The sequence below is a fragment of the Pavona decussata genome, unplaced genomic scaffold, assembly GCF_977016875.1.
Source record: "Pavona decussata unplaced genomic scaffold, jaPavDecu1.1 SCAFFOLD_130, whole genome shotgun sequence".
In the NCBI taxonomy this organism is placed as follows: Eukaryota; Metazoa; Cnidaria; class Anthozoa; order Scleractinia; family Agariciidae; genus Pavona; species Pavona decussata.
In genome coordinates this window covers 1,605,151-1,628,013 of record NW_028145544.1, presented here as the reverse complement: position 1 = coordinate 1,628,013, position 22,863 = coordinate 1,605,151, and the positions used below count along the sequence as shown (strand labels likewise).

The 22,863-nt window shown below is 39.4% G+C and overlaps 2 protein-coding genes across 2 annotated transcripts; both read left to right on the top strand.

Moving 5' to 3' along the window:
• Window positions 1-48: 48 nt before the first annotated feature.
• On the top strand, window positions 49-18,630 carry LOC146468573 (uncharacterized). Its single transcript, XM_085124291.1, has 15 exons — window positions 49-1,004; window positions 2,570-2,678; window positions 3,923-4,068; window positions 5,423-5,578; window positions 7,464-7,546; window positions 8,962-9,123; window positions 9,561-9,665; window positions 10,289-10,374; window positions 11,457-11,768; window positions 12,229-12,377; window positions 13,529-13,726; window positions 14,307-14,436; window positions 15,146-15,397; window positions 15,862-15,991; window positions 16,681-18,630. Exons 1-15 carry the CDS (start codon window positions 154-156, stop codon window positions 17,010-17,012), a joined length of 3,201 nt encoding a protein of 1,066 aa, XP_084980417.1. The 5' UTR covers window positions 49-153; the 3' UTR covers window positions 17,013-18,630.
• Window positions 18,631-18,837: 207 nt separating this feature from the next.
• LOC146468572 (uncharacterized) lies at window positions 18,838-22,417 on the top strand. Its single transcript, XM_085124307.1, has 3 exons — window positions 18,838-18,870; window positions 20,646-21,010; window positions 21,381-22,417. Exons 2-3 carry the CDS (start codon window positions 20,669-20,671, stop codon window positions 22,191-22,193), a joined length of 1,155 nt encoding a protein of 384 aa, XP_084980433.1. The 5' UTR covers window positions 18,838-18,870; window positions 20,646-20,668; the 3' UTR covers window positions 22,194-22,417.
• The last annotated feature ends 446 nt before the right edge of the window (window positions 22,418-22,863 follow it).

The window sequence follows — 22,863 nt, the reverse complement described above, 5'->3', positions numbered from 1 at the left end:
CTCATCAAGGCTTACGTCATTGCCAAAGAAAGTTACTGTCGAATCCAGGTTTCTCACGGACAGGATTCTTGGAATTAAAGTGCCGAGAGTTGTTTCGATTCCGCGAAAAAGCGCTTCCGTTGCAATTTTAAATCGCAAACGAACATCAACAACATGGCGAAATATAACAGGGAAGGAGTTCCAATTCTGGGATTTCATAATCCTGCAGGAATGATTCTTTACCCCAAGGGTCTTCACTCTTATTCTATGGGTAATACAAGGGCCAGAGACCTCACAGAATTATTAGGAACATCGAACGAACGACAACTAGACTTGCTGCTCTTAGCTTCGGGTGATGTGAGGAACATTTTGTATACCGTGTCAGAAATTTGGCTAAGAAAGCCTCAAGAACGTCCTAAGATTTTAAATTTTCATCTAAATGATTACGATCCCACGATTATTGCTCGTAATGCTGTTTTGCTCGAAGTCGCCGGTTCGATAAATCCTGATGTCACAGAAGACATGAATTTTTTGTGGAATATCTGGTATAATATGGCGCTTTCTGAAGCCCACTTTGTCAGGTTACAGCAAATCCTTTCAGACTTTGTCGAGAAGAGTTTTGATGACGCCGACCCGAGCGTGTTGAAGTTTCAAGACGGCGCCGTTCTTGAGGAGTGCCGAAATATATGGAAGGATTGGAAGGGGCTCGATCTTGACGTGAAGAACGTTAAAGAGGACAGAAACAAATACATAGGTGATAAGATGCAAGAATTTAGATTCAAACTTGACGGCCAGTGCTCTACTGTAATATCACAAATGATGATGGGGATAAGTGATGAAGGAATTGACTTTATATCACCAACACCAACAAATTCATTTTACAAGGAAATAAAGCACTGGTTCGTGGAGGGATCCACAAGCGATGAGTCTGACAGAGCAAATCCAACATTGATTCGCCCATTTGTTCATGAGTGGAAGCAACACTATGGTGCTTGTGCCTTTGAAAGTTATCTGCCATTTGAAAAGTAAGTCACCAATAAACGTTGAGCTCAGCAGATCCGCTTCCCAACTTGTTATATTTTGCTTGTCAGGTCTGTAGGCAAACACCTTATATCTATAAGATGAACGTAGGATCTCTCCCCTTCCGTCCCCCCAGTTTTTTTTTTTTTTTTTTTTTGTACCAATTTAGGGGTGTCGGCTACTTTGAAATGTTCTCATTCCAAACAGCGTAAGAAGAAGTTCTTTCTTGTTCGTATCCATTTACCATCGCACGCCTACGTATTCACTGAATATGTATGCAAACCACAAATTCATGTTGCTAGTGGCAACTACACTAGATTTTAGACAGTCGCCTTCTTGCAGCTAGAACACTGACGGCGCACCCAACCTGTAGTTTACCCAACCTCTAGTTCATTTTCAGGTGAATTGTTTGGAATGCCTAAATCGCGTCAGAAGTTTTGATCAAGGTGATTCCGTTGAATTGCATTGCGCATCCTTGCGGCGCATAATTTTTCGCGTCATTTAGCGCGCGCACGAGCGCGCGCACGTAGAACGTTACGGGATTTCGTTGAGTTTAAGCTCGGCAGGAAAATAAATGGTCCTTTTCTTTTAAACGAGCACGGTGACCCCCATTTTTTAATGCATCAATTTAAATGTCATACGGTTGGCCACTATATATCGCGATTTCAAGAAAAGTTTAATACTCTACTTTGAGATATTTTTATCTAAATGCGTTAAAAAGCACGTATTTAGGTAGTGCTGCTTACGTGCACACGCAGCAAAATCTTTGATTTCTTTCATAATCTTAATTCCAGTTCAATGAAAATAGTTTGTTGTGTAAGATTAAAGTAAATTTTGTTGAACTGCTTCGATATTTTAATGCAAGAAATTAATTTTTCTAGACATGATAGTTCCCTTTTCTGATTACTAGCGTTTCTAATATAAACCTCGTGGGTCATCTATTTACTATAATAGCCATTCAGGGTGCACAAAAACGAGCACGGTGACCCCCATTTTGCTGCCCGATACTCTTTGGTGTTTTGTCACCTAAAACTTTACTAACATGGGAAAATTAACTGAATTCCTTTTACATATTCAGCTAACTTATCCAAACGGATCAAACAGGATCCAAAAACGATCTTGGAAAACAGAAAACTGCCTTAGAAGTATTTTCTTAAATATTTTCATTGGTGCTCCTGAACTAGGAATTATCCTGATAATTGACGTTTGAAGAAATCGTAATCGGGTTGCTTTCGTTTGCGGGAATTAAGAGAAAGCTGTTCAGGTTTTTTTGTTTTTTGTTTTTTCTACTGGAGTTAATTCAATCGGTGGTGTTCTAAGGAACAAAAACAGATGATTGGAATCAGTGTTTGTATCAGGCTGTGTACGGACGTGCGGGCGATGTGAGAACGCTATTTCCTTATGATCAGTGGTAGTTCTTTCAGTAACTGATCGATATTAAAAATCCCCAGAGATCCTCTCTGAAGAGACTCAGCTCGCAGGATGCTCTGAAGCCGTGTATTTCGTGTAGACTGGTTTTCTCTACAATCACGAACTCGTTTAATCGTATACATTAACGTTGTTTTCCTAGACAAGACCTACTTCGATGTGGATCGCTAACCGCTGCATGTAAGGGAAGCCTAAAGTTGCTGGTGAAACGATACCAACAGTATAAGAAGAGTCACCCAGCAGCTTTGAAAGTTAGTCATGTATATTTGCTATGAAAATACATAATATAGACGTATTCACACAACTTCCCATTCTTTCATATGAACATTTTAGCAAAGACAAAGAATGTCACCTTTGTCACAAGTCAAGTCAATTGCTCAGGTACAAAAAATCTGGCACCCCAGCGAGAACCTTTGAGTAGTCTGTCTTGCAGTGTGGTAGGTTTTATCAACAAAATTGATAAGACTGATAAGGCAATATGGCCACCGTAAAGAGATTTCGTTAAAGAGATTACGTTTCGAGTGTTAGGGCCTCTTCATATGAGCCGGCCGGTCGACCGGGCTGGCTCGGTTTCCGAGATCTCGCCTCGCCACTCTTTTCTTTACAAAAATTTCGATGTGTTCATAAGAGAAGGCGGGCTGGCCCGGTTACCGAGATCTTGGTTTTTGCGACCGAGATCTCGGTAACCGAGCTGGAAATTTTTCCCATATGAACATTCCAGCCCGGATACCGAGACTGTCCGGGACGAAACATTTTCAACTGCGTATGGCTTGTAAGGTCGCTGACATTTTTCATCTCGGTAACCGGGATTAAATTTCCCATATGACCAGAAGACAAAATTCGTCCCGGTTACTGGGCTCATAAGAAGAGGCCCTCAGCCCTTCGTCAGAGCGAATTCAAAATCTCTTTACGATAATTTTGTCATTTTATAGGAGTGTTGGTTTGGTATTAAAGTAAGCAGTAGAAAAACAACAAAACCTGGTGCAATCACCTGTAATATTGAATAAAACTTACAAAGTGATTCATTAAAATGATATAAGAAGGTACACTCTGTTTTTTTTATAAGAACGTCTAATTTTGGAGCTGAGGCTGAACCATTCTTATATTTTTTTGCGATGTGAGGCTGAAAACGTTCTTAAGATGTTCTTAAATTACATGGTATACACTACATGTATTTCAGTAAGTCTATGCAGAAAACCTATCAAAGTGCATTGCCTGCTGAGATATGGTACTCCAAGAAATGCTGACTATGACAAACCGAGATGTGTGTCACCATTGTTAATGTTATACAAAACATGCCCTTAATTATTTTGGTTAATTTACACTTGTGACCTTGATTTTATATACAGATTAGCAAAATAAAAACGTTCTTAATCGACTCGCAGCCTGAGGAATGTTCTTAATACGTTTTTTTTAAATTTTGGTTTATCTCAGCCTCGACGTTCTTATAAAAAAGGTTCTTATAAAAAAAACAGAGTGTAAATCCATTTTTCAGGTTACCCTCTGGACTGGCGATGCCCTCGGCTTGTGTACCAGCGGTTTTCCTCGTGAACTGGCATTTGATGTCATCGATACTAGCAATGTTGGTGATCATATTGGTTTGCTGAATGTGCTCGTATGCTGTGCACCAAGGCTAAAAAAGTACGTGAATTCTAGTATTTCCTTTTCACAAAACATAATCATGTTACAGCAGGCGACTGCACTGGTCTGGCCCATGAACTAATAACGTTAATATCAGAGTCATACCTCTCTGACGTAACTATCGTTGAGGAAAAACATCCCGTCGCAGGTTTTCGAGTTATCTGTATGATATTGCATAAAACAGTGAGATTTATGCCCGTATCTTGTTTAAATTCTGTCAAGGAACAAGTTGTCCTTACCGTTTGGTTGAGCAACGTCCAAATCGTGTCCACTACGACCACGGAAACGAGACACAGTCGAACCTGTATTAAGCGGTACCGTATCAAGCGGTCACTCTCTATTAAGCAGAAAGAAAATTAGGAAGCTAAGAAAATTACTTCCTTTTTAAAGTTACTGTAATGCTGACCTCTATCAAGCGACCAAACCCTTACAGTTGTGATCAAAATTTCGTATTGAACGTACCTTTTAATTAAGGTTCATCACTCCAATCCTGGACAAAGCCGTTGAGGAACATTTCGTCGACCTACAGATTCTACCGGTACATTGATACATCAACAACTCAGCCCCACCCCGTCCGTTTATCAGTGTTGGTCCGCGGCTGAAAAATGGGCTGATTAATCCTCCAACCTTCAAAGCAACATTTAATGAGGGGGAGGGGAGGGAGAGTGAAGGTTTGTTGCTTTCCAGGCGGTGTTTTAGACGATGCATACTTTTGTTACTGTGCATACGTTCTGCGCATCTCGAGGTACTCGGATTTCCTATGGGTGGTGCCTACTAATACAGGGATACACTTTTTAGCGAGGTTTAAAACTATGCGGAGAAAGCAGAACTTAGCAAGTGCTCTTGGTATCTAAAAAGAAAATTTGGTGTAACCATGCATTTTTCAGAGATAATAAAGCTACAATTTGGAAAAAAAAAACGCCATACATTGCTTTGTATTTTACTGTGTTTTAGAATAATTGTTGCTTAATTATCTCCAAAAAATCGTGGTTACCCCGAATTTTCTTTTTGGATTTCAAAAGCCCTTACCTGAAAATCTGCTTTCCCCGCATAGTCATAAGCCACACAAAAATACTTCTTTATTAATAGGCACCGTCCTTAAGTGAGATTGAAATCTATGCGAACAATTCGCATTTTTCTCAACTGGTTTTGTCCAAGATTGTCGATTGTCCGGATGATTATAGCTAACGCCCCTCGTTGGATTTCTATTATCTCATATCGGACACACGCTAATAGAATAATTGTCAAATAGAGAACAGCGAGGCAGCTAGTTAGAACCATCGACTTGCAATAAGCCATGGAAAAATCAGTTACAAACTGTTATAGCTAATAGAGTTGATATTTTTATTTCAAGGCCAAACGAGTCACTCCTGTTCACATCGAGCATGTTATGGGCTGCGGGTTGTGAAAGTATTGAGGACTTTTACAACCAAAGCATCGGTGTTCCGGTCCAACTTCTGCCAACTGTTCTTGGTTTGAAGATGGCTGTTGATCTGGAATTGGGCAGCAGGTATTTAGTCTCACTTTAACAATGACTGTTTCCATGGTAGAAATCGGTTTATAAGGGCCAAGGAAACCCCCTTTTGAAACTTTAGTATGTTAGTATGTTTCCACTGATGCCAGGGCTCATAAAGTTACTTGGCTTACCTTAAACAGTATTACATTTTAGGCAAACTCCGTGGTGATATGCAATTTAATATTTTGGAATGCGTTGCTCGAATACCGATTAAATTTATGGAGGAGCTATTTGAGGTTTGAAGAGAATCAACGGTTTCGATTGATGAAGCTAAAAAAAACCCAAGCTCTTCGGCACAAAAAACACTTTATGATATTGGATCAAAGGCTTGCTTGGCTAAGGTTTGTACCCCAGGTTTGACGAGCTTGTGCAATTTCAATGCACCAATATATCTGTAATTGTGGAAATGGACTGCACGAGGCGCAAAGGAGTCAAACTTGATATAAATTCCGGCGAAATTCCCCGGAAAATAGCGGGAAAAATCGTTTTAAATACAAGAACGTGATCGAACAAAGCGTCATGGAATCTTATTACGCGTCAGTTGAAAGATTATCCCTAAGCCAGCTATGGTCGCCTGTGGGGAAACAGAAGGGCGAAGGTTTTCGAGCGAGGCACGAAGTGCCGAGAGAGAAAAAAGAGACAATGTCAACAATCCATCGGAGGAGCAGTCTTTTTCGGGAAAACGGCAATAACAATTTTAAGAATGAAATTAAGGGTAAGAGGAGTCCATTAGCGGTACTTCCGAGACTACGGGTCGTTTGCCCACGGGTCGAGTCATCCTTCTGTTATTATATCGTTTTAGCACGTGCGCATGCTCAAACCTCAAGACGTACCACATGGAATATAAATTGACTACATTTTCATATATATAAATGGCTGAATCTCAGTTTAAGACCACGGGTCATCCTGCTGTCATTATATTGTTTCAGCACGCGCGCATGAAAGACAAAATGGAACCACATGGTACCACATGGAAGACAAAATTACTACATTGTCATATATATACATGGCTGAATCTCAGTTTAAGTCAGTAAGGTGGAACCGAGCTGCCAACGAAAGGGATCTGTCTCATATGGTCTAGGGGCCGACTTTTCCCTCCCTCACTGTCTTGTCGGGGACAAGGTATCGGAAAGTAACTCGGAACCATCTCCAGCTGGCATAAGCGAACCGCGGGCCGAAATCTCGTGGTGCATTGTCATGGTACAACGCTCCGGCACAGCGTCCAGAGGTACCGCTGTCGGCTGTTTTTTTTTTTTGTTTTGTTTTGTTTTGTTTTGTTTTTTTGTTTTTTTTTGTTCTCTTTCTCTCTCTTTTCAGCCATTTTGTCTGAAACACACCATGTGGAAGACAGAGTGACTACATTTTAGTAACAGGATGATCAGACCGGCAAGTCGCCCGAATACATCGTAGGGAAAGAAGCGTTCATTCATGTCCCTATTCGTCAGAAACCAACAAAACAACTATTTAAACGAGCTCTCTTCCAGTATTATTTTCTCAGTATTAATCACTGCCACACGACTTTGTAAAACGTTTTCTGTCTTTCTTCTTCTCTATTTATAATTAGTTTTCCTTTTTCTTTTTTTATCTTAACAAATATTGTATCGTAATTTTAAAGGGCATACAATTAGTTAACTATATTATGCCCTTCTCTACTACTTTCTCACGCACTGTAACTTAATAACGCTTAATCTTTACCAAAGAATTTAAAGCACTTTCAACTTGAGAGAACGAAAAATGTATACTACCCATCTGAGAGACCGAACCCGATCCATTGTAATTATCTTGCATCTAATAGACTGGCCAAAGGACGGACCCCTTTTATAAGAAGCTTTACGCATCAGCTGCATGGCGAAATCTGGTTCTTTTGTTCTTGTTATAGTAAACTGCCAGACAGAGTGGAGGGCAGTGAAGAGATTCTTTGCTGGGTAAAAGCTGCACCTAAGAGAACTATGCTGACGATAGGTTTGTTTATAATTGTTATTTTAGTAATTTCAGGGCCGTACCTAGGATTTTTTGTCTGAGGGCGCAATCTCCGCACACCCCTCACAGGGGTCTCCCGTATACAGACGGGGTTTATAGTTGGACGTTTTTGTTTTCACCCCTACACAGAAAGAAAACAAAACACACTGATACTTTTTTCCTAAATTGTCATGATTAATTATGGCATAAACACCTTGTTTATATTGGTAATTGAACTGAGTGGATTTCAGATTTCAGACCAAAATTGCACGACACGAAGTTCAATTACCACTTAATTACATCCATTTTGAAATCACAGAGTATCATTGTCAATATTAATATTCTATTTGTATTACTTCATGTCCATTTTGATGGGCTAAAGAAAGGATGCGATTTAGAGCAAAAATTCCCAAATTGCACCATTTTGGACCAATCAGATTCCAAGGATCACCAGTGATTTCAAAATGGATGTAATTAAGCTTGAAATTGCCCCCGAGGTCTCTGCTACACAATAATGATTTATATACCATCTTAAATTCAAGCTATAAGTACTGTGAACAGAAGTTTAACACTTTATATGGGAGGTTTCAAAACTACGTTGAAAGCCTTCGTCAGTTTTAACAGGGACAACGGCTTGACGGAACTGGAGCTAAAATTCCAGGTTTCGGTATCAAAAACTAGCCTACAAGGCTGTTCTAGATTCTTCTCCAATTTGACTTCATGTCATAGTTCTCTATTGGAGTGGGAGTGCATCCCGTTCCGCGATGAATTAAACAGCATGCAAGGCCACGTAATCGATCTTCTGTCATTGATGACCGAGTCCACAGGCAGTCAGGCAGCCAAAATTACAAAATCATTATATATTTTCACTAGAAAACTCATACTGGCGTTTGCCTCGAAAGATTTTTCAAAATGATTATCCAATATGTTTACAAGAAATAGCCCAGAAAACTCAACTACTATGTTAGAAAAGAAAATTCAGTTTTCCTTGCGGGGCAGCTGCCCCCCTTGCCCCCTCGCTATGTAGGGTCCTGAATTTAGTTCCGCTATTAATCTTCCTCTTGTAAAGGGGCAGTGTTCTGAGCCTGAGACAGTCATTCTCTGCTTTGTTTTCCTTTGGAAAAAAAAACCTGTAATTGATCCTTCTCTCGCTTACTTTTGCATCGTTCAGGCTATTGTCAGACTGTTATACGCCGGTAGGATTCGGGAGAAACAGGGCCGAAACAACAGGCAGACAAACAACTATACAATATAAGGTGGAATTTTAAAACAGCATGAAAGGCGGAGATGACTTGTTATATTTCAGGGTGTGGGGAGCTAACGCAGAGGAAATTTACCGTGTCACTACAGAGTAATAGAAACACAGCTTTTAACCCATCAGAGCACGAATGTACTGAAAGTTATTTTCATGATTACAGAAAGAAACAGTGACGTTGTACAAGCCTTACTACGCCTTGTTGAGCGGTGCTTCAATATACCGAATGTAATAGAAAGAAAACAGGTGTATGGAGTTACCTTGTCCTCGCCTCTCACCTTCATGAGAATTATTGATCAGATGAAGCCACTTATCAAAGGTGGAGGTTAGTTCTTTCGAGATGTGTAGTTTCAACTAATGGTCGCCTGTTTCAGGATCGCAGTTTGTAAGAACTGCCAGGATGAAAGTAGAAAAAGGACGCATGGTAGCCAAACAGGGAGTGGGGACTGGGGAGAAAATAGAAAGGGATTTGCTAATCTCGTACCCAGATCTCCCACGGTCAGGCGGTTATCCTTGAACCGACTGAGATCTGGGTACAAGATTAGGGATTTGGCACTTTCCCCAGTCCCTGCGCGTTTTAGTTTCGAATCTGGTTTTTGCCATCCGGATGTTTTTCTGATTCATTTCCCACCAAGTGAGCTAATCACGCCGAGAAGCAATAGTTCATCCGCTCGCATATTTAACTCGTCCATTTGACATTCAAGAAAGTTTCTCCTGACAGTATGACCAATTGTTGTCATTGTCATTTTGTGTTTCTCACAGCCAGAACCATATTCGATCTTCTTGAAAGTGAGCTGCCGGCTGATTTCAATGAAAAGTTTGGTTTGTCGTGGAATTTGTTGAAAGCATCGGTTGGGATTGAACAAGGTAAGACTTGATTACCAAAAAAATGGCTAAAACGATATTCCTATTAACATAAAATGACCGTTTGAATATCGTACCGTGGGTGCAGATGGTAACTTAGGTGCTTTTTCCCAACTCATTGTCCCGTTTAATCTCCATATTCGCTGTGAGTTTAAAAGTGGATAAAACTACAGGTTTCTTTTCGTATTATGGAAAACAAACAGCACCACTGAAAAGTAGTGCCTAACCGCTTTCATTTGAATGGTCATACTTTGGGATTTCATCCACAGACTCAAAAGTTAGAACCACCTTGTACAGCGTAATAAACAGTACCACAGGAAAGTACTGCTCAGTAGCTTTCATTTGAATGGTCACACTTTAGGATTTCACCCTCAGACTCAAAAGCTAGAACCACCTTGTACAGCATAATAAACAGCACCACAGGAAAGTACTGCTCAGTAGCTTTCACTTGAATAGTCGCACTTTAGGATTTCACCAACAGACTCAAAAGTTAGAACGACCTTGTACAGCATAATAAACACAAGAACAAAGATATGGACATACATATAAATCTTTACTGGTAATATCATATATATTTTCTTCTATTCAATCGTGAGGGTTCGTACTCTTTTTTTTCTCCCTTTTAGAGCCTGTGGTGGAAATAAAAGTACCCACCAAAATATCGGTTGCCTCTTGGTACAAAGGAACACCCGTGCCGATGATTTGCATTAAGGTACCGCACAGATTTTGCAATGAGCCAGTTTCAAGTATAAAGTTTTAATTTAATTTCATTATTTTCTTTCATCATCATAGTTGTTAATGCAGGCCGTATGCGATTTAGCCTTTACCTTAAAAAGAAACAGTCGCTTTTGTTTTCTGATTCTTCCGTTGTCATATATATCACGCCTTGCTTATCTTTGTTTTTGTTGTTGTTGTTGTTGTTGTTGTTTATTGTTGTTTGTAAAAAGTACTCAAAAAGAAGTTTAAAGATTATTTCATCTTTTTCCCGCAAGAAAACAAGGCCTTGCAACAAATGCCCCATGGCTCCCGCGCAAGATCGACAAATTCTGCCCGCTGCTGGAACTACAGTTGAACCTCTCCACAACGGCCACCTTGGGGACAGAAGAAAGTGGCCGTTGTAGAGAGGTGGCCGTTATGGGGAGGTGGGGGTGTAATATGACACCTTTTTTCGGGAAGTACAACATGTTTATTGTGCCAAGTTCATGCTTACTGTAGCCTATAATGACAATCTAATCTTAAATAATATATATAGATAAAAAACACAATAAAACGTAAATAATGTTTTGAATCAAAATGTTAACCAGAAAGACGAAACGAGCAAGGTTCGCAACATTCGCTATATTATTGTAGACAATTTATGCTTACTGCAGCATATCAATGGCACACAATTAAAATGCGTATATCATTAAAATGGATACAGAAACGTAATTTTCCGAAAACAAATGTCGAATAAGGCATCAGTTTATAGAAAAAGGTTTTTACACATGAAAAAGAACTGTATACTGGCCGTTGTCGAGAGGTTATTTTGGCAGTTGGGGACGCGCTTTAGTGGCCGTTGCCGTTGTAGAGAGGTTTAAACAAGAGCTAATGTATGGACTGTCCGCCGGGACAAGAAAAGGTGGCTGTTATAGAGAGGTGGCCGTTGTGGAGAGGTGGCCGTTAGTGGAGGTTCGACTGTAATCATATTGCATGATTTACAGAATCTCGCTCGCTCGCAACTGAGAAAAAAAAATAATGCGCTTTCTTTCCCTGGTAGATTCTAACCTTGTGTGTATTTATCTTATTTTATTTAAGTGGTGTTTTGGTCTTCCTTTAACCGAGGAACGGACATTCTCAGTAATTTACAACAGCTTACGGTACGATGACAACACCAACGTCGTGACATTTCATCTTCGTGAAAAAGACTGGAACGAGCTTAAGTCACACTCCCGGATGTGGATTTCCTCCAGTGACATGATTCCAACCATTGAACGTGAGACGATTTTTCTTGGCGATGAAAGTGTTGTTAGTGTTGGTCGGGTTGATCCGGTGCAAGAATTTGGTTTGTTCTCTGTGCAAACTTTTACCGAGGTTGAATCAACCGAAGACAGCTGTGAAATTCTTGAGGTAAGTCTTGGCTAACCAAGTCCGTTGTTGAAACTGCTGTCAGCAAGTGAAAACATTGTGGTAACTACTATTGTCAACAATCTGACTGCCGGAAATCGTGTATACTAACGTATAGCAATCACTATAATGTAATAGGCATGTTGGCACATTTTGAAAGATCGCAGTTACGCCAGAGAACCAATTTTCAAATAAAGACTGAGAGGTCCTAAGGGATTGCCTTCCTAAAGGGCAAGGGAAATGCTGATTATCCCTGGCAGGCGTGGTAAACTATTCAACAGCACTCCGAGGTACAACAGTTGTCAATCAATCAACGTGCTCAATTGTCGAACGATTGCGCGTATATAATGTAACCTAACTGGGGGGTTCGATCAAATACCCCCACTTTTTTGGGTTGGGTCTTTTTGTTAAAATGGAAAAGCGTTGCTGGTTTAAACTAGTGCTTAATTTACCTCTGCTTTAGGTAATAAAAGTCGAGGAAAGCAAGATTTCATACTCTGCAGAGCTTAAAATTCTTGACTCAGCCAGATGCAAAGCAAAGACTATGAAGTTTCGCTTTCAGCCTGACAGGTGTCCAACTCAAGTCACGATTTACTTTGAAGGAGCTGAAAGGTGGGTGTTAGTTAAATACATCTTACAAAGCAGAGAAGAGCATGGACGCTCAAATCTTTGTGGTACTTTTTGAGGGTGTAATTTAGGGGAAGGCAGTCTTCTGACGCTTTTGATTTTAGGCGTTGTTCATTTAATTTCCCACTTTGTTGAGTGGTTGGCTTGAACCCCTTTGTTCCTTAAATAGTGCCATGAATGTTAGCACGCCCACGCTTGTTCTTGGATAGTGTTCTTTTCTGATGTCAACGGCTGCTGACGTGCCATTGATTTGTTTTTAGATTCTGCTGAAGAAAATTGCTTTATCGTATGTAAAGCTTGACTTTCTCGTTAAATTGATAAGCAACAACGAACGTGTCCCATGACGGCTGGTAGTTTTACAAATAACTCACAAATTGATGACTCATTTACCGCAATGAAGACTACAAAGATCGAGACGGGAAAATTCAGTGCACGCAAAATAAATGGCCAGGGGCCCGTTTCTCGAATGTCCCGGTAACTTACCGGGCCCGATAAGTATATTTTTAAACGTTTTTTCGCCGATAAAAAAGTGATTACAGATATGGTACTTGGCCAATGTTTTCATAGAATTATAAGATTTTAAAATTTAGTATTCAAAGCTAACAAAAATTTACTTCGGTTGAGAAACATTTATCGCCAAAGACACTTATCGGGCCCGGTAAGTTACCGGACTTTCGAGAAACGGGCCCCAGGGCCGGTTGTTTAAAGCATCTCAGTTAAGATAAGTGGAAGTTTTCTGTAGTCGTTCCCTTGGAGGATTTGATCTCGCTTTTTATGTGATCCCTACCCTCAGTAATCTACCTTCAACACAATACAATACTTTATTGACACTCCCCTGGTGGGGCTTTTCAGTGACAATGCAAACAATACAAACATACGGTACCTATAAGAATTAATTATGTAATTATCACTGCCTACTATACAATTATAGTCCTCAGTCTAGTGATTCAATATAGCACTTAAGAAAATCCTTCAGAATGCAGACAATGGTTACAGAAAACTCCTTCTTATCTTAAAATGCTTTGTGCAACCCGGCGCAGGGTGATAAGTAAAAATCGCTTAGACTTGCTAAAAAATATTACACTTGCCCAAGAGAACTCTTGGCTAACAGTTGTACATTTCACCTTTATTCTCAGGGAAAAGTGCGTCATGCACTTTTCTTGTTCTGTCGATGAGAATTCGTCAAAGTTCCAGATTTCACGTACAAAGGGAAAAGTCTTTTGCCACCTTCCCAAGAGAGAAGAAGGGACAGTTGGTGAACTGGTGATACAGAGGCCAGCACAAGTGCCATTCCACGCCTTGCCACTATGGGATTTCAATCTATATGACATAAAGTATGTATAATGAAAACAGGCACTGTCAAACTACTGAGTGAGGACAGTCCCTTTCCTAGCGATAGTTATTGCGTTCTACGTAGAAAGAACGCACTCCTAATACAGATTGGAGTCGAAATTGTGTGGGACAACATTGATTGAATGAATGGATCTTAGGACGCGTATCAGGCATCCCCCGCAGATTTTGCAGGGGCGGATGACATCATCACCAACTTGGCAAAGGAGAGAGAGACTGGTGACATCGAACGCACTCCTTAATCTTTGATCATTATTAGCAGTGTCATATCGTGCACCCCTACTTCAAAAACAGAACAAAATAGGCTCCTCTTCCGCTGCTTGCTCTCAAGCCCAAAACAAGAGAGGTACAATTTGAGAGAAACGCCAGATCATGGTCCACAAACATTTTAACTTCCTAAGACTCGTCAGGTGTTATCGCTACTTTAGGGGGCGTTACGCAGTTGCAGTAAGGGTTCAATTTTTAAAACGAATAGACTCACTATTTTTTTAACCTCTTCTCTACCGCTTCCTTTTTCATTTTGTCGTTCCTCCCGAATGACACACCTTTCGATTTATATTTCAGGATCTGCATTACAATGTTTCGAACCAAAGCCGATCTTGTGCTGAAGAATCAAAGAAAAAGTGGTTCGCCATTTTTTAACCTCAGAGAAACCATTCAAATGATTTTATTGGGAGAGAGGACAGAGTCGAAGGTGTGTGTGGAGTTAAGGTTGTTTCCTGTAAATAGCCGGCTGGGTCTCCCCCACCCCCAACCACCAAACTACTTTCACTGGCCCCCATGAATTAATGTTATAACTCGCCGCAGTCACTAGCTTTGGCAATCCCTCAACCCCTGCCCTTGGTCAAGGAAAAATGATTGATTTCCTTCCCCTAGACAAAGTCGTTTTGTGACTCTACACCCGTTTGCAAACACGCAATTTTTATACAATTTTTGTCGTACATCTTATTGAAACTATTTTGCGCTCGATCTCGCGGTGAAAATCGCAAATGTAAACTTGCGCCGATTTCAGATGATTTTTGGCGCGATTTGTTACTACGATATCGCAGAAGTTTCGAAACGTCATGCAAATTTGCGGTGATTTGGGGAGAAACTGAAGCAAATTCCAAGTAGGTATCGCACTCGACTGGAATAGCGCTCAAATTGTACAAAAGTTGCCGCTGGATTACACTTGCGAATTTTTTTAGCGCGAAAATAGAGCGATAAATCGAGACGAAAGTAATGTGAAAGTGTCCTTTTCGCATGATTTTTCCTCACGCAGATTCTGGGATCAATGCTGACAGGTTCTTTAAAGAATCTGTTAGTATCCTGGGAGTAGAGAAGTTGTAGTTTCCAGTTAAAATTGGTCAAGTTTTGAAGAGATGAAATTTTATTTGAATTTGAATTTTTATTTCCATTGAAAGGTGATGCCCAAGATATATTGCGTTGACGAACGTGGAATTATTGAAGAGCCTTACCAAACGCCAGACAACATGTCAAGGAAGAAGGGTTTTGTTATTAAAGTACAAGAAATGTACAGATGGAAGAATTTGCCTGTTGCTAAAGTTTTGTTCCTCGATTGTCAACAACATGCCGAAAAGTTCCGGAATGATTTACCGGCCGTACAAACACTCAAATCCTACTTCTCCGTAGAAAGAATTGTGGCCGACCCTCAAGTGAGTTGTGATATGTTAATGATATTAATCATTCAGTTACGAAATTCTCTTTATAACGATAATTCGCTGTCGTATAGATCCACATGCGAGCTTTATCGAGGGGGAGGGTAAGAATTGATCGATTGATTGATTGATTGATTGATTGATTGATTGATTGATTGATTGACTGACTGACTGACTGACTGACTGACTGACTGACTAACTGACTGACTGAGTGAGTGACTGATTGATTGATTGATTGATTGATTGATTGATTGATTGATTGATTGATTGATTGATTGATTGATTGATTGATTGATTGATTGATTGATTGCCTGGCTGATTGGCTGGCTGACCACTGTAACAGACTGGCTGGATGGCTGACTGACTAATATTGGCAGGCTGACTGACTGCCGGCTAACTGGTTGGCTGGTCTCAATATAACCTTTGCTTACTTATTTAATACCATGATCTCCTTTTAACAGGAAAAAGTCTTGTTACGAAAATTGCTTTACACGAATGCAGCTAGAGTTGCTCAGTCTAGCGAGTCTGGTGCGTGGAAGAGTTCATTTTTATCACCGTTGTTTCCAAGAGTAAACAACCTCAAATTCTTTGGTAAGTCGAAGATCTAGGCCAAAGAAACGACGTTTCCTTGCTTAAGATAGTTTTCTCTCCTTTTTCAGTAAATTTGACATTTGACAGAGTGCTTGGCTCTTGGTAAATAAAAATAAATAAATAAATAAATAAATAACCTTTATTTACCCTCGGCAGTGTTTATAGCACAAGTGCTAGTGGGGCCGAGCAATAAACTTCATAAAGAAATAATACAAATTGAAAATAACGTGGTTAAAATTAAATCCCAACTGGCAGGAGGCAGACCAGCTGGCTATTTACAAGCGCGGCCGAGGAGTTGAGCTTGGGGCTGCCGAGAAACAACTCCAGCTAGCGGTCAGAGCGGGACTTGAACCCGGGAAGTCCGGATTTCAAGTCCGGCGCCCTAACCACTCGACCACGCTGCCTCCGCTGGTGTCAGTGCAGATAGATGTTCAAAGTTTTCTTAGGTCGCCCTCTTTTTCGGAACAACATTTCAGTTGCATGGATTTTTCGAGTCAGAAATCTTTCCTTCGTTTATGATAAAAAATGTCTTAATACAGACTAATATCAGAATTTATGCATAATTGTCTTCAATGAAGAAATTTCTCTAAAACTTTGAAGAAGTAAAAGGCGGGCGATGGGAACATGGCACTGAATGTTTGTGTCAGTTTAAGACACTAATTCGACTAATATGTTTGTTTACCTTACAGAAGCAATGAAAGACTTCCCCTCCAGCCAGTCCTTTTCTCCAAACACCAATCCAACTGAACAAGACTTTTCCCCAGATAGCTTCTCCGATTTCTTCGGAGACTTGTTTCAACAAGAACTGATGGCCTCCCTCTTCTCGGGACTGAATCGAACAACTTCGTTTCGCCCTAGTCAATGGGCCCCTCCTCTGAAGGAGCCAGAATGTGCCTTTTGTCATTCGAAGACAGAGGATTTAAAGAGATGCTTTGGTTGTAAGAAAGTATTCTATTGCCGCAAACAATGTCAGAAACAACATTGGAAGGAACACAAGCCTCACTGTCAAAATGATAGCTAGAACTGCTTTTCTTTTAAAATGCAGATGCCTTTTTCAACTCATTGTTTGTAAGCTCTTGTTGAAATCAAATGTTGTGAGCACAGTGATTTCTTTAAGAATCAAAGTTAAAAGTACACTGTCACAGTAATTCAAGAAAAAAGAAATGATTCTCTTCTCTGACATCAACTTCCTCTTAGATCAACAAGAGGAAGTATTAATTTCTTTTAGGAGGAACAAACTATAATCAGGTTTTTAGAGAAGAAGAACTTGGAAAAATTATCCAAGTTTGTCAAGTTGTACTCCGTTTCCATGCTGTTAACCCGCAGCCAAAGATAATTAATACTAGTTTCTGTGTATTAGGAGGGGAGTTGTGAACAAACGTGCTTTTGACGGTCAAAGTGACTGTTTCTAAAAATAGATGACACTGCTCTTTAAACACTTTAATTTTGGTAATTTTCGTTTCTTTTTCAGTGTAACTGCTTTTTTAAATCGTACTTGACAAAACTAGAGAATACTTAGATCTTCTAGCCCGTGTAAAAAATTTAATTTTCAGTGCCAGCCAGATATTTTGTTTCGAGGTTAGAAGAAGATTTTTCTTTCCTTGTTCATTACCTGGCTTTTCTTCGTTTGTCTTTGACAATTTCCTACTTTTAAGCTCAGTGGAATAAATGTGATGGTATATTTCAAGCCTGGTACATGAAAGAGAATGATGTATTATTCAGAGAGTGACCCAGGCACACTCGGATAAAAGAGTCCGGAACCTATGACCTTCCGGTTACAAGTTTGGATGCTCTACCACTGAGCTACAGGAGCTTACAAGCAAGACGGCATGGACACATCACAGTGTTTTCGATAAAGGAAGAGTTGACCAGACAATTGCTTCCAATCCAGTGTTGAGTAGTGGAGGACTGATTGGATGTGCATCGAAATGCAGTGTTTTTATTTTCATACCAACCAAAGTTATGTTCATCTTCTACAATTCGCTCTCTGCCATCAAACAGCTTTTTAAAGAACTCGAATAACCGTTGATATGCATGCATTTTCTTGGACCGTTCTCACAATGTAGTCTTAGCAAACAATTCCTCGTATGTTTATCACTCATTCGTTCAGTTTTATACAGAGTAGAACTACTGACCACGTGGGTGCGTAAGAAGGCATCCGCCGATGAACGTTTTTACAAGAGCAAAAAGAAAACAGTTGGAATTCCTTACTACCAGATATCCGTAACTTGTCAAGAAACACCCAAAAATGTGTTGAAGCACACTCTGTTTAAAAGTTTAGTAAAAACTGATGAATATCTTAGAATCCCCTAGACATCAATGAAGTAAATTAGCTTTGTCTAAACAGCGTCACTTAAATTTAGTACATTATTCATGGTCACTTTTGCATCTATTTACTGTTTTGAAAGGCAAATTGAAATAAGTTAAGACGCCTTTTCTTCCCGCCCTCGATTGGGTCAGCCAATCAAAACAAAGCAGACGCAGATTAATTTCGCCAGTCGATTACAAACTGAAATAACTTCGCCGATATAGAAGGCATTAAGAGTTCTCCTTAATAATTCATTTGCTTTCATATGTTTTCCATTGTTTTTTAAGTTTATATTATTAAAAGTTCCACTGGAAGTAAAATGAAATTCTTTTTAACTTTGGTCAAAAAAAGAAATCAATTTAGTTCGAACAATGTAAACTGTGAGCATTATGAATCTGACCGCCATACGACAAAAAAGGTGGTCATTCATTAGAAATCTGAAAACAATTTTATTCCAATTAATTATTCAAACCCGTTATAAACTTTGTGGATAAAGATAACACTTAGACAAATTGTTACCAGTTGTGAAATATTTCGTCGCTGGCTAAGCTACTCAATTCGATATCTGAAGGTAGGTTTAAGCCTTCGTGATGTTAAAATAACTTTGGTTGCACACACATTTTCCGCATTTTGCACCCACATTTTTTGGTCTCGTACATATAAAGTGGAAAAATTTTAATTTTAATTTGCTATTTTAATTTACTGCCCTGAAAAGAACACGTCTCACAAAGTTTCAATCATTAAATTCTAAAAGGAGTTCGTGATCGAGATTCATTGTTACTTGTAATGTGCTACGGAAATTATTTATCGATTTTCCTAAAAGGATACTGCAATGTGGTACAGCCGCTTTTCGTCAGATCGAATATAATACAAGCACTAGAAATAAATGGGCGAAAGTCACTACATATCAGACTATAACCATTCAGGAAACAACACGAGTTATGAACTATATTTCACACGTGAAAGGCCTGAAAAGTCAAACAAAGTACAGATTCGATTGGTATCTTTAACTTGAATTGTATTCGAACACGATTGATATCCAACGTATAAATGAAGCCTTTCTTTTAATATTTCTTTCTTTGGAAATGTCGAAATGCGCCTTGATCACATGCTTGAGAACAAGCCAGCTGTTGTGGCAGTATTTTCTTCATTATTTGGTTTGTTTAGCAGCTTAAAGAAAAGCACTAAAGGTTAACTGTAACATTTTCCGTCAACTTAACTTTTAAGGTATTTTAGAATCGTGGAGACTAAACTCACTTCGTTCTTTCAGTCAACTGCAAAAGCTCCTTGGCTGAATAATTAATATGTATTGAAACCGGCATCAATTCAACAAAGACTACGTTCAAAACTAGAGCTTGAAATATTAACGAGGTCAGTGTCAAGTAGAGCCTTTATCTTTGCTTTTTTTTCCTTCAAGATAAAGGGATACCCGGCTAAACGATACAGTAAATTGAATGTGAATGCTAATGTGAGTTTGCTTAACAAAATCAATGAAAACTTTACATCAATTATTTTCAAATCTCTTAATTCAAGCTAGCTGTGAAAAGTTAATTTAGCCAAACAAAGGTCTGATACAATATTAATGAACATCAAAGTCGACAAGAGTCCGAAAGCCTTGGTTCTTAATTTTTTTCTGGTAACACGACATTATTCTTCTATTAAAGTACACAATTTTTGGTTTTGATAAACATTCGGAGGACTTTGGGTTGGAATAACAGGGATAACTACCAAAAACACTAGAGCTATAAGCGAGAATTGACGCAGCTAATGATACGTATAACTGTAACCGCAAAGTTAACCTTGGCAATTCTATGGATCAGAAATAATTAACTTTAGAATGGATGACTTTTCTTATTATTAAATTAAATGATGAAAAAAAAGTAAACATGGTAAAGTGTCACACTTGAGGAATAACACTCAGGCCGAATTTGTTTGTTTGCTTTACGTAATGGTTAGTCAAGGAGAAGTGAACTCTGCTCACGCGGGTTTAGTGCCCATTCCAGTGGCTACAAGATACTGAGGCACACATTACGTCTTAGTTTTTTGACACTTTTCTTTCTCACTTGAGGGATGGGCCTAAGAATGCACTTATGCTCAAGCTCAAATACGATTTTTTTATTTCGTTCGTTTGTTTAGGGTGTTTGTTTCTTTTTCTTTTTTGCACAACCTGTACCATGTAATCTTTTCGCTTTAATTTTACTCCTGTTATCATTGGTTCTGCAAATGTCCATGATCTGATTTCCGACGCCCATAAATCAAACAAGACAGAAGTTATACAGATTTGCCAAAATACACATTACCTCTTGTTTTTTTTTTGTTTGTTTTTTTTTGACAACTTTCTTTCAGATTCCAACCGATTTCCAAACCACATGGAAATTATTCACTGGTTGATTCTTTCATCTCTCTTGCTGGGCCAATCCCCCGCCTCTGCTGGCGGCATCTGTCAAAACTTCAACTTTGGTATATACAACAACGTTGTTTCCCATCATGCCCTTGAAGGTCACGTGTTTAAAAACTTGACAGTGGATAAAATTGTCGATTGTCACGTGATGTGCAAACGTGATTGTCGCTGTATTTCGATGAACTATATACACAACAAACAGAGAGAAAACTGTGAACTGAACGACCTCAATAAAGAGATGAAACCAGCGGCACTGAAATACAAAGTTGGAGCAAGCTATTATGATTTGGTGCGAGACTACAAAGTGGATGTGAGTATTTTTTTTTCTTAATAAGCCTGCTGGCGTACAGAGACGAAAGTTTCAACTTCAGACAATTCAAACCGTTGTTGGTTTGAAGTAGAGTCTAGTTTTCTTACGCTCCAAATTAATTCTCGCCCCAAGAAATTTCGTAACAATCAAAATATATAATGCAGAGTATATCGTATATTCATATATTTTTGGAACTGTATAAATTTTGTAGTGAATTAACAATTTATACGAAATAAAACCTGGCAAACAGGTTCGGTTCCCCGTTACCAGGAAAAATTCTTTATTGAATACGTGTTGTTTGTTTACATGAAAGTCACCCACAGAAATGTTTTTTATGTAGAACTAATTATATTTGCCTACTTTAAAACAGTACGGGCAAAACTTTGTTCAAGGGAGAGACCGCTGTATCAACACATGTTGCCAAACTAATCCATGTCTCCAGGGAGGGACCTGTCAGGAGATTTGTGACCCCACCACTGTGAGGTTCAACTGTACTTGTCCTGATTATTACACTGGTCAGCGGTGCGAGAAAATAAAACATCCACGCAGCTGCAAAGATCTGGTAACAAATGGCGCCAAGGTATCTGGAAGGCACTTCCTGTACGATTCTCAAGGCAACCGTTTTCCAGTTAACTGTGATTTTAACTCCGAACCTGGCTTTGTTTGGGCCTTAATACAATCTTTCTCGATCGCGAACAACAACATGTTTAAAAATCACAGATTTGGTGTTGACAATCCTGTTAATGAAGATGGTGGAATGATAAATTGGAATGCTTATCGTTTGTCTTTGTCCCACATGCAGTCAGTTGCTAACGTGTCAACCCACTTAAGAGCCACTTGCAATTTCCCGGATGATGGTCTCGTGTACACCGACTACGCACGCGCAAAGCTGGAAGGTCATGATCTGTTTGGTAATTGGGATAACCAGTGTCGGAAATATGAGTTCCTGAACATCCGGGGAATTGACTGTCAAGAATGCACCGCGGCAACGTGGCAATTTGGTGCTTGGCACATAGACAGTTTTCAAAGTTCTATAAATTGCGAATTTGATGGCAGAAGAGGAGCTGTGACGTCAGAAGATAACTTTGGTGCGTATTCGAATTGTTGCAGAAACCCAGCATTTCGATGCACATCCAACCAGGACTCCACGACTCAACACTGGATTGGAAGCAAGTTGTCTTAAGGACGGTGCCTGATTTTGCTACTGCGCATACGTTCTGCGCACCTCACGATGTTACAAAAAAGTTGGGTTTCTTAACGGTGGTGCCTGCTAAAACAGAGATATTTTTGCGCGGTTTATAAGTACGCGAGAAAAGCAGATATTGGCAAGGGTTATTGAAATCCGAAAAGAAAACAAGGGGTAACCATGCATTTTTCAGAGATAATTAAGCTTCAATTTGGGAAAAATTCCATACATTGTTTTGTATTTTGACGATTTTTAGAATTAATGTTGCTTAATTATCTCTAAAAAAATGCGTGGTTATCCCTAATATTCTTTTTGGATTCCAGTAGCCCTTGCTAAGATCTACTTTTCCCGCATGCATAGTCATAAAGCGCGCAAAAATACTTCGGTGTCGTTTTCTTTTACTCCCAAAAGCCAATTAATTCTTAACTCATGATTCGGCATTATGTGCGAATTGGCCTTTAACAGTCGCAAGAATGGATGTTTTCGATTAACTTTGCTTTCCAGAATGCCCCACACTATAACCCTAACCCTCTGACTGAGTGTTCAAAATCCTGAACCCTTTTCAATTTTCACGAATTATCAAGTTTGTCAAAAGTGGTTCAATTTCATAAATATTTTAAATAGTAGCTCAACAGCAACATATTCCAATTGAAATGTTTCACTTCAG

Coding starts and splice junctions, on each gene's coding strand:
- LOC146468573 (XM_085124291.1), top strand. CDS start 154: ATGGCGAAATATAACAGGGAAGGAGTTCCAATTCTGGGATTTCATAAT. Junction 10,375..11,456: donor TGCCGATGATTTGCATTAAG/GTACCGCACAGA, acceptor ATTTTATTTAAG/TGGTGTTTTGGTCTTCCTTT. Junction 11,769..12,228: donor ACAGCTGTGAAATTCTTGAG/GTAAGTCTTGGC, acceptor CCTCTGCTTTAG/GTAATAAAAGTCGAGGAAAG.
- LOC146468572 (XM_085124307.1), top strand. CDS start 20,669: ATGGAAATTATTCACTGGTTGATTCTTTCATCTCTCTTGCTGGGCCAA. Junction 21,011..21,380: donor TGCGAGACTACAAAGTGGAT/GTGAGTATTTTT, acceptor ACTTTAAAACAG/TACGGGCAAAACTTTGTTCA.